This window comes from Acinonyx jubatus, chromosome F2, assembly GCF_027475565.1.
Source record: "Acinonyx jubatus isolate Ajub_Pintada_27869175 chromosome F2, VMU_Ajub_asm_v1.0, whole genome shotgun sequence".
NCBI lineage: Eukaryota > Metazoa > Chordata > Mammalia > Carnivora > Felidae > Acinonyx > Acinonyx jubatus.
The window spans coordinates 42,071,047-42,083,248 of record NC_069394.1 but is presented as its reverse complement, the minus strand read 5'-3'; the positions used below and the strand labels follow the sequence as shown (position 1 = coordinate 42,083,248).

The 12,202-nt window shown below is 37.5% G+C and overlaps 1 protein-coding gene and 1 pseudogene across 6 annotated transcripts in view; both read right to left on the bottom strand.

Moving 5' to 3' along the window:
- CDH17 (cadherin 17) overlaps positions 1-12,202 on the bottom strand; it is a 75,994-nt gene that overhangs the window by 40,160 nt on the left and 23,632 nt on the right. For all 6 annotated transcript variants that reach the window (XM_053208172.1, XM_015072174.3, XM_027064223.2 and 3 more), the window contains 2 exons: positions 2,299-2,433; positions 1,239-1,377 (listed from right to left, as the gene is read on the bottom strand). In XM_053208172.1, coding sequence (XP_053064147.1) covers positions 1,239-1,377; positions 2,299-2,433 — 274 coding nt within the window. The remainder of the gene's footprint in view (positions 1-1,238; positions 1,378-2,298; positions 2,434-12,202) is intronic.
- On the bottom strand, positions 11,577-11,673 carry LOC113600723 (uncharacterized; annotated as a pseudogene).

Below are 12,202 nucleotides of genomic sequence, written 5' to 3'. Positions count from 1 at the left end.
GCTCTGTCTCTCTCTGTCTCAAAAATAAATAAAACATTAAAAAAAATTTTTTAAATTAAAAAAAAAGAAGATTCTTATTTAGCAGAATTCATAAGTGAGTCTTTGGTTGTGGTCTCAGGGACAGAAAGTGAAATTGCTGCACATGATAAGGTGGAAGAAATGTTCTTCCTGAGTTACTAGAAGTGGCACTGAAGAAAGAGATACAAGATTAAGTAACACAGAGGGAAACTTGACATTGAGTTGGTGGAAATGGCCAAGAGTCTTTATGAAAACTCAGAAGTCTAATATTCACATTTGTTTTCTTCATATTCATATTATGATATAATGCTCCTTCATCTCCCCAAATCTTCAATAATGCCTTGATGAGGGGCTTTAACGTAAATGAAGGGTAGAAGCATAGTGAAGGGATGGACTGTAAGCAGGAGTTGCAAGTAAGAGAAGAAAAAGAACTGGGAGCCAGTAGTGACCATAAGTGTGTAGATTTCTGGGAGAATGTAAGAGACTGAGCTCACTTCCCTAGAGTATTCTTGAGTGTCTTAGAGCTCTAAGGTATTCTTTTTTTTATATAGTTTTTTGTTTGTTTGTTTGTTTGTTTATTTGTTTATTTTGAGAGAGAGAGAGAGAGAGAGAGAGAGAGAGACAGAGAGCAAGTGGGGGAGGGGTAGACAGAAAGGGTCAGAGAGAGAGTCCCAAGCAGGCTCCTGCACTGCCAGTGCAGAACCCAACATGGGGCTTGAACCCACGAACCATGAACTCATAACCCGAGCCAAAACCAGGAGTCAGATGCTCAACCAACTGAGTCACCCAGGTGCTCCCAGCTCTAAGGTGTTCTAAAGCTCATTCTAGAATCATAGTTCTCAACTGGAGAGATTTTGTCCCCCAGGTGACATTTGGCAATGTCTGAAGGCATCTTTATTGTCACAGCTTGGGGAGAGGGGTTGCTAACAGCATCTGGTGAGTAGATGGCAGGGATGCTGCTAAACATCCTAACATGCACAGAACAGCCCCTGACAAAAAGAGAATTATCAGGTCCAAGATGTCAGTAGTGCCGAAGCTGAGAAACCATGTCTTAGAGCAATGGAGATAATAAACTAACTCCTAGATGACTGTTGTGAAATTTAAATATGACAGGAAGTGCTTAATGAGTGATAGCCGCAGCTGTTAGCCATACAAATCTGCTCCTTCTGCCTGGTATTCTTCTACCTTTCCATAAATATCTCCAGACTCCTGCCTTTTACCTGGACGAGAATTCTGTCTTACTGAGCCTTCATAGTTTGGCTGGAGAAACGTGGGTCGATTGTCATTGATGTCCTTCACTTCTATGGTGATGGGAACTGGGCCCTCCACTGTGGCTCCATAAACATCCAGGGTGGAGACCTGATGTAGAAAGGAAAAGGAAACCACCGTGATGAGTCTGAACTTCATATACACACTCAAAAGTCAGTTGAAGGAAATTGGAGGTCAAAGATCCAATAGTCTTGTGACTATAGGGGTGAAAGACACCCATAAAAGCCCTATATTGGGAGGTACTAAAAGAGGGACCCTATCAGTTAAATCTGGCTAATCATGACTTTGTTCTTCCAGCAGTAGGGTATACTGGACACTGGACGTGCTTCTTTTCTAAATAGTTGGAGTCAGATAAGAACACTTTGACCCTTAAGGCTGTGGAAGTGCCATGTCCTCTTACAGAGCATTTTAGTGGTCAACTTGCAAAGCCAATAGAAGTTACCAGACAGGAAGCTTTTGCTTGTTCTTTTTTTTCCTACAATTAGCTCTCTGCCATTCCCATGTATTCAGCTACAAACCATGAAAAACTAAGGAGGACAAAGAGGGAGAAGTTATCTTTAGTCATCCTCTGACCACTGGTTACTTCTGCTTCTTGTAAGGCCCACAGGAGGTCTGTCCTAGCACTGATGCTGCCTTCTCTGTGGATCCAGAACCCACACAACAACCAAAGGAAGATACCAGTGGAATATCAGAGAAGGGTTGGCTTGGTTTTGATCCAGGTACTTGAGCATGGCCATGCTTGGGCAAGCAGTGCTTTCTGAGGGCCTTGGCAATTTAAATTGGGTTACTCTGGTTAAAAAGCCTGAAGAAAAGGGTATCTTTGCCATACCCAAAGGGGTATCCCTTTGTAGTTGGTAAAAAATTGACAAATGAGGTTTGCAAAGCATGACATTAATGTCAAGAGAGCCGTAACAGGATTCTGTGAAAGAAATGCAGGTGTCAGTGATTCTTCTAAGATAAAAGATGTTCAGAGAGGTTGGAGTTAGATTCCTTTGTCTGGTTTCAATTCACCTGGAGTTTGTGAACAGCTCTTGTTTCTCTATCCAGGGCTTTGTTATGATACAAAAGTCCATCTGGTTGTATCTGAAATATGCCATCTGTCTCTCCAGTTAGTTTGAAAGTCACAGCAGGAGGACTGGCCTTAAACTGGGGAAGAAAGCAAAAATCAGATTAGGTTGTAAGGAAAAAACAATGTTGTAGAATTTGTAGAAAAGGTAACGTTTTCATTTGTACAATCACTAAATAAGATCTGAGCTTTTAAAGTGGTGCATTCTAAAAGCTTGCTCTGGGTGGCTCAGTTGGTTAGGCATCAAACTTGGGATCAAGTCATGATCTTGTGGTTCATGGGTTTGAGCCCCATGTTAGGTTCTGCGCTGAGAGCTCAGAGCCTAGAGCCTGCTTCCAATTCCGTGTCTCCCTCACTCTCTGTGCCTTCCTGGCTTACACTCTGTTTCTCTCTCTCTCTCTCTCTCTCTCTCTCAAAAATAAATAAACATTAAAATAAATAAATAAATAAATAAATATCCGCTTGAATATTAACTATTTATCTTTTATAATACATTTCCTCAAGAAACAATGTATAATATAATTTAACACATTGATAAAAGCAAATTGATGCTTTAAATTGTGGCTGTAGTTAGATGAGGTTTTTCTGAGATTATCTGAAAGCTATAACATTACCAGCTTCTTTTTTTTTTAAGTTTATTCATTTTTTTGAGAGGGAGAGAGAGCACAAGTGGGTAAGGGGCAGAGAGAGGGAGAGAGAGAAAATCCCAAGCAGACTTTTCACCACCAGTGCAGAGCCTGACACAGGGCTCGAACCCACAAACTGTGAGATCATGACCTGAGCCAAAGTCAGACACTTAACCAACTGAGCCACCCAGGTGCCCTAACATTATCGGCTTCTAAATGGGTGATGGGCATTGAGAAGAGCACTTGTTGGGATGAGCACTGGGTGTTGTATGTAAGCGATGAACCACGGGAATCTACCCCCAAAACCAAGAGAACACTGCACACACTGTATGTTAGCCAATTTGGCGATAAATTATACTAAAAAAAGAAAAGAAACATTAAAAGGGATAACGTGATTTCTAAGATTAAAAAAAGATGTCATTTGGTTCTTCTAAACATTATGACAAAGGTTAAGAGACATTTTAATGTTAAGAAAGCAATTTAAAAGTGGCTTCAACTTGATAAATTTCTATATGACAATCTTAATTGATTTTTCAGAAGTGAAGAAAATATCAGTAATTATTCATGGAATAGTTATAGCACTTTTAGGACCACAAGAATAGAAATTTCATGGGATCCCTGGGTTGCTCAGTCAGTTAGGAGTCCAACTTTGGTTCAGGTCATGATCTTATGATTCATGGGTTTGAGCCCTATATCAGACTGTGCTGGCAGCTCAGAGCCTGGAGCCTGCTTCCGATTCTGTGTCTCCCTCTCTCTCTGCCCCTCCCATGCTCAGCGCATGCTCTGTCTCTCTCTGTCTCAAAAATAAATAAACATTAAAAAAAATAAATAAATAAAATTTTTTTTAAAGAATTAAATTAAAAAAAATTGAAAATTCACGTATAATATAATGGATTTCAAAGGAAAGCCAGAGTAGCCATATTTCATCAGACAAACTAGATATTAAAACAAAGCCTGTAACAAGAGATGAAGTGTATTATGTCATAATTAAGGGGTCTATCCACCAAGAAGATCTAACAATTGTAAATATATATGACCCCAACTTGGAACACCCAAATATATAAATTAATTAGCACAAACAGAAAGAAACTCATTGATAATAATACCATAACAATAGGGGACTTTAACATCCCACTTACAGCAATGGACAGATCATCTAAGCAGAAAATCAACAAGGAAACAATGGCTTTTAATGACACACTGCACCTGATGGACTTAATAGATATATTCAGAACATTTCATCCTAAAGTAGAACTCACATTCTTCCCAGTACACATGGAATACTCTCCAGAATAGATCAGAATAGATCACATACTAGGTCACAAATCAGCCCTCAACAAGTACAGAAAGATCAATATCATATCATGCATATTTTCAGACCACAAAACTATGAAACTTGAAATCAATCACAAGAAAAAATTTGGAAAGACCACAAATTCTTGGAGGTTAAAGAACATCCTACTAAAGAATGAATGGCTTAACGAAGAAATTAAAAAGGAAATTAAAAAGTATATGGAAGCCAATGAAAACGAAAACACAACAGTCCAAAACCTCTGGAAGCAGCAAAGGCAGTCTAAGGAGGAAGTACATAGCAATCCAGGCCTTCCTAAACAAGGAAGAAAGGGGGCGCCTGGATGGCGCAGTCGGTTAAGCGTCCGACTTCAGCCAGGTCACGATCTCGCGGTCCGGGAGTTCGAGCCCCGCGTCAGGCTCTGGGCTGATGGCTCAGAGCCTGGAGCCTATTTCCCATTCTGTGTCTCCCTCTCTCTCTGCCCCTCCCCCGTTCATGCTCTGTCTCTCTCTGTCCCAAAAATAAATAAAAAACGTTGAAAAAAAAAATTAAAAAAAAAAAAAAAAGAAGGAAGAAAGGTCTCAAAAACACAACCTAGGCACACAACTGAAAGATCTGGGAAAAAATAGCAAATGAAGCCCAAAACCAGCAGAAGAAGGGAAATAATAAAGATTAGAGCAGAAATCAATGATATGGAAATCGAAAAAACAATAGAACAGATCAACAAAACTAGGAGCTGTTTCCTTGAAAAAATTAACAGAATTGATAAACCTCTAGCCAGATTTATCAAAAAGAAAAAGGACCCAAATAATGAATGAAAGAGGAAAGATTACAATCAGCACTGTAGAAATACAAACAATAAAAAAGAACATTATGAGCAATTAATATGCCAACAAATTGTCAATATGGAAGAAATGGACATATTCCTAGAAACATAAACTACCAAAACTGAAACAGGAAGAAGTAGAAAATTTGAAGGGGCACTTAGGTGACTCAGTCAGTTAAGCGCCTAACTTTGGCACCTGTCATGATCTCATGGTTTGTGAGTTCGAGCCCAGCATCAGGCTGTCTGCTGTCAGCACAGAGCCTGCTTCAGATCCTCTGTCTCCCTCTCTACCTCTCTTTCTCTCAAAAATAAATAAACATTAAAAAAAAATTAAAGAAAATTTGAACAGACCCATAATCAGTAAACTAACTGAATCAGTAATTAAAAATCTCCCAACAAACAAGAGTCCAGGGCTGGATGACTTCCCAGGGGAATTCTACCAAACATTCAAGGAAGAGTTAATACCTATTCTTTTGAAGCTATTCTAAAAAAAAAAAAAAAAAAGAAAGAAAGAAAAAAGAAAAGAAATGGAAGGAAAACTTCCAAACTCATTCTATGAGGACAGCATTACCTTGGTATTCCAAAACCCGACAAAGACCCCACTAAAAAGAAGAATTACAGACCAATCTCCCTGATGAACATGGATGCAAAAATTCTCAACATGATACTAGCCCACCAAATCCAACAACACATTAAAAGCATTATTCACCATGATCAAGTGGGATTTATTCCTTGGCTGTGGTGGTGGTTCAATATCCACAAATCAATTAACATGATACATCACATTAATAAAAGAAAGGGTAAGAACCACATGATCCTCTCAATAGATGCAGAAAAAGCATTTGACAAAATATAGCATCCTTTCTTGATAAAAACCCTCAAGAAAGTCAGGGTAGAAGGAACACACCTCAAGATCACAAAGGCCATATATGAAAACCCACAGCTAATATTATCCTCAATGGGGAAAAACTGAGAGCTTTCCCCTTAAGGTCAGGAACATGAAAAGGGTGTCCACTATTACCACTGTTATTCAACATAGTGTTGGACGTTCTAGCCTCAGTAAATCAAACAACATAAAGAAATAAAAGGCATCATCCAAATTGGCAAGGAAGAAGTCAAACTTTCACTCTTCGCAGATGATATGATGATACACTACATGGAAAACCTGAAAGGCTCTGCCCAAAGCTGCTAGAACTGATCCATGAGTTCAGCAAAGCTGCAGGATATAAAATCAATGTACAGAAATCAGTTGCATTTCCACACACCAATAATGAAGCAGCAGAAAGATAAATCAAGGAATCCATCCCATTTACAATTGCACCTAAAACCATAAAATACTCAGGAATAAACCTAACCAAAGAGATAAAAGAACTATACACTGAAAACTATAGAAAGCTTATGAAAGAAATAAAGAAGACACAAAGAAATGGAAAAACATTCCATGCTCGTGGATCAAAAGAACAAATATTGTTAAAATGTTGATACCACCCAAAGCAATCACACATTCAATGAAATCCCTGTCAAAATAACACTAACATTCTTAACAGAGCTAGAACAAACCATTCTAAAATTTGTAAGGAACCAGAAAACACCCCAAATAGCAAAAGTAATGCTGAAAAAGAAAACCAAAGCTGGCGGCATCACAGTTCCAGACTTCAAACTGTAGTACAAAGCTGTAATCATCAAGACAGTGTGGTACTGGCACAAAAACAGACACATAGATCAAAGTAATAGAATACAGAAGCCATAAAAGGACCCACAAATCTATAGCCAACTCCTCTGACAAAGCAGGGAAGAATATCCAATGGAATAAAGACAGTCTCTCCAGCAAATGGTGTTGGGAGAACTGGACAGCAACATACAGAAAAATGAACCCGGACCACTTTCTTACACCATACACAAAATAAACTCAAAATGGATGAAAGACCTAAATGCAAGACAGGAAGCCACCAAAATCCTGGAGGAGAAAACCAGCAGCTAGCTCTTTGACCTTGGTTACAGCAACTTCTTACTAGACATGTCTCCCGAGGCAAGGGAAACAAAAGCAAAAATGAACTACTGAGACCTCATCAAGATAAAAAGCTTCTGCAAGGTGAAGGAAACAATCAACAAAACTAAAAGGCAACCGACAGAATGGGAGAAGATATTTGCAAATGACATATCAGATAAAGGATTAGTATCCAGAATCCATAAAGAACTTATCAAACTCAACATCCAAAAAACACATAATCCAGTGAAAACATGGGCAGAAGACATGAACAGTTTTCCAAAGAAGACATCCAGATGGCCAACAAACACATGAAAAGATGCTCAACATCATTCATCATCAGGGAAATACAAATCAAAACCACAATTGAGATACCACCTCACACCTGTCAGATGGCTAAAATTAACAACACAGGAAACAACAGATATTGGTGAGGATGCGGAGAAAAGGGAACACTTTTGCACTGCTGCTGGGAATGCAAACAGGTACGACCACTCTGGAAAACAGTATGGAGGTTCCTCAAAAAGTTAAAAATAGAGCTAACCTACAACCCAGTAATTGTACTACTAGGTATTTATCCAAAGGATACAAAAATGCTGATTCAAAGGGGCACATGCACCCCAATGTGTAGAGCAGTGCTATCAACAATAGCCAAATTATGGAAAGAGCCAAAATGTCCATTGACTGATAAATGGATAAAGATACACACACACACACACACACACACACACACACACACAATGGAATATTACTCAAGGATCAAAAAGAATGAAATCTTGCCATTTTCAACAATGTGGATCAAAGTAGAATGTCTTATGCTAAGCAAAATAAGTCAGAGAAAGATGCATCCTATGATTTCACTCCTGTATAAAATTTAAGAAACAAAACAGATGAACATAGTGCAAGAAAAGGAAGAATAAGATAAAAACAGAGAAGGAGCTCTTAAATACAGAAAACAAACTGAGGGTTGCTGGAGGGGTGTTGGGTTGTGGCATGGACTAAATGGGTGACAGGCATTAAGGAAGGCACCTGATGGGATGAGCACAGGGTGCTAAATGTAAGTGATGAATCACTAAATTCTACTCCTGAAACCATTATTACACTATATATTAACTAACTTGGATTTAAATAAAATTTAAAAAAAAGAAAACTCACATAAAATGAAGCAAACATAAAAGTTTGTTCAACCTCATTAATAATTTTAATACATTTTTATATTATTTATTAACATGAAAAACTAATAACGGCCAATGTTGTAAAGGATGTAAAGAAACACATATATTATTGGTGGAAATTTAAGTTAGCACAATCTTTTTGAAAATAACTTGAGGCATAAAATGTAGCCTTTGATAGAAAACATCACCAAACAGAATTTATCCTAAAGAAATATTTTTTAAACAGTAAGCTACATGTTTATAGTATAAGTAGCCTTATTTACAATATTGGGAAGTTGAAAACTCCTAAATGATCAAAAACTAAACATGATAAAATTACTACTGTACATAATAAAGTTGATAGAATGTTAATAATTAAAATGTTCATTCTATAAAGTATGAAGCAGCACAAGAAAAAAGTGGATTTATGAAAAATAACAAAAGGAGAATATAAGAGTAAATCTAGACTATGGTTGTAATAGTACCAAAAGTATTCATGTCACTGGGCAAGAAATGGAAAAAATATATATTTGATGTGTTAAGTGGGTAGAACTGTGGGTGAATACTTTTTTGTGAGTGTTTGCTTGTTGATATTATGCTATTTATCTACTAAATGAAAGTGTTACTATTTTGTGTTTTAAGGAAAAGTCTTAGATGTCAATGGGAAAGGTAGAGTAATGATCTGGAAAAAAACCAAAATTTTTCCTCCATAAAAGCAATGAGAAACTGGAAAAAAAAATGTAAATAAATATAAACTTTATCAGAACCTTGGAAATTAACCAAAAACTTGCAAAATCCAAGGAGTGATTATTTAAGAAAATTACTGTCAATAAGAACCAAGCTTTGTGATTACATTGAATTGCCCAAATTCCATTGTCCCTTATTCAAGAAAAACAGGGAGGGGGACAAAACAGAAGAGACTCATAAATATGGAGAACAAACTGAAGGTTACTGGAGGGGTTGTGGGAGGGGGGATGGGTTAAATGGGTAAGGGGCACTAAGGAATCTACTCCTGAAATCATTGTTGCGCTGTATGCTAACTAATTTGGATGTAAATTAAAAAAAATAAAATTAAAAAAAAAGATATACAGTAGTCTTGAAAACCAACAGCCTCACAACCACAGTACCATGGAGAAGGGAGAAAGGGTTTGGAGTTTCCCAAAAGCCCCACCCCCAGAGAAATGCTGTTATCTGACCTATCTGGAAGTTTCCTGGAAATATAGTGTGAGGAATTTGGGAGTTCACTCACTGCAAACAATTTTTCTCTTGGGGAATTTGTCAAAAATAATTATCAGCAATTATTCAACTTTGCAGCTACCTGAGGCAGTGATAATAGTTAATATAAACAAGAAGCTGACCAAAATACTTAAAAGGTTAATCTGGGAAATAAGATGACCCTAGGGGGCATTGAAAATCTTCCATATATTCCTGGGAGTGTAGAAAACCACATTCACAAGTAGGGCTGTGTACCTACTCAAGAAAGACCTGAGAAGGCCCTAATATCTCACCTCTGGCTGACCTTGAGGCTTTGTGCAAGCAAAAAGTGAAGGCTAAGGCAGAGTTGTAAACTGTTTACCACATTCTTGAAGGTGTGTCCAACATGCACACAGAACTCCCTGGCAAATGAAATCTCAGTTCAATCACTTGGTGATATCAATGGCCACACATGACAAAAAATATACACTTTACAAAATTAATTCAGGAAAGTCATTAAACAAACAGCAACAAACACTGGAAAGAGGAGGATATACGATTTCTAGAATTTCCATATCATATTCTTTAAAATGTCTAATTTTGGGGGCGCCTGGGTGGCTCAGCCGGTTAAGCGGCCGACTTCGGCTCAGGTCACGATCTCACCGTCCGTGAGTTCGAGCCCCGCGTCGGGCTCTGTGCTGACAGCTCAGAGCCTGGAGCCTGTTTCAGATTCTGTGTCTCCCTCTCTTTCTGTCCCTCCCCTGTTCATGCTCTGTCTCTCTCTGTCTCAAAAATAAATAAATGTTTAAAAAATAAATAAATAAATAAATAAACAAAAACAAAATGTCTAATTTTCAACAAATGATTATGAGACATGCTAATAAAAAGAATGTAAGGCCCATATACAGGAAAAGAAGCAGTCAGTAGAAATAGCCTCTGAGGAAGGCTAGATGTTACATTTACTAGATAAAGATTTTAAATTATTTTAAATAGGCTCAAAAACTAAATAAAACTATTTCTAAAGAACTGAAGGGAAGTATTAAAATGATATTTCACCAAAGAGAGAATATCAGTAAAGACATAGAGATTATTTTTTAAAAATTTTTTTAATGTTTTATTTATTTTTGAGACAGAGAGAGACAGAGCATGAGCAGGGGAGGGGCAGAGAGAGAGGGAGACACAGAATCCAAAGCAGGCTCCAGGCTCCAAGCTGTCAGCACAGAGCCCAATGTGGGACTCAAACTCACGGACTGTGAGATCATGACCTGAGCTGAAGTCAGATGCTTAACTGACTGAGCCACCCAGGCACCCCATAGAAATTATTTTTTAAAAATAGGAATTCTGGAGTTGACAAGTATAAGAACTGAAATAAAAATTCATAGAAAGTTCAACAGTAGATCTGACATAGCAGAAGAAAAAATAAGTGAACTTGATATTCGATCAATTAAGATTATCTACTGTGAAGAACAGAGAGAAAAAAAAGAATGAAGAAATATTAACAGAATCCTAGAGACCAATGAAGAACCATCAAGCAAACACATGCATAGTGAAAGTCAAAAAAGGAAACGAAAGAACAAAAGGGGCCAAAAGATTATTTGAAGAAAGAATGGCCAAAAGCCTCCCAAGTTCAAGAAAAATATGATACATCCACGAAGTTGGATTAAATCCAACTACAGCAAACTCAAAGAGACTCAAAATTAGACACCTCATCAAACATGTGAAAGACAAAGGGAGAATGCTGAAAATGCAAAGACTCATTACATAAGGGCATCCTCAATGAAATGAACACCTGGTTTCTCATGGAGACTATGCTGAAAGAAAAAAACCTGCCAATTAAAAATTGTATATCCAACAAAACTACATTTCTAAATGAGAGTGAAATTAAGCCTGACTGCTTTTAGAAGAAAAACAGACTTTAAAACATAAATTGTTAGTTGAGACAAAGGAGAACATTCTATAAAGGGCCAATCCATCAAGAAACTATAACAATTACAGACAAAGATCACCTACCGACAGACCCCAAAATACACTCCATCCAACAAAACCCTAATACACATTCTTCTCAAATGCACATGGAAATTCTCCAGGATAGATCATATATTAGGCCATAAAACAAGTCTCAATACATTTTTATTTTTTTTATTTTTAAGTATGGAACGCTTTGTGGATTTGCATGCCATCTTGTGCAGGGGCCAATCTTCTCTGTATCGTTCCAATTTTAGTATATGTGCTGCTGAAGCAACCACATCTCAATACATTTTTAAACACTGAAATCATACAAAATATATTCTCTGACCACAACAGAAGAAAATTAGAAACCAAACAGTAGGAAATTAGGGGAAATCACAAATATGTGGAAATAACACACCCTATAACCAACAGGTCAAAGAGGAAATCAAAAAGGAAATTATAAATACCCCCCAACCCAGCCATTGCACTACTACGTATTTATCCAAGGTATACAGGTGTGCTGTTTCAAAGGGACACAGGCACCCCAATGTTTACAGCAGCATTATCAACAATAGCCAAAGTATGGAAAGAGCCCAAATGTCCATTGATGGATGAATGGATAAAGAAGATGTGGTATATATATACAATGGAGTATTACTAGGCAATCAAAGAGAATGACATCTTGCCATTTGCAACTACGTGGATGGAACTAGAGGGTATTATGCTAAGTGAAATTAGTCAGAAAAAGACAAATATCATATGTCTTCACTCATATGAGAACTTTAAGATACAAAACAGATGAACATAAGGGAAGGGAAACA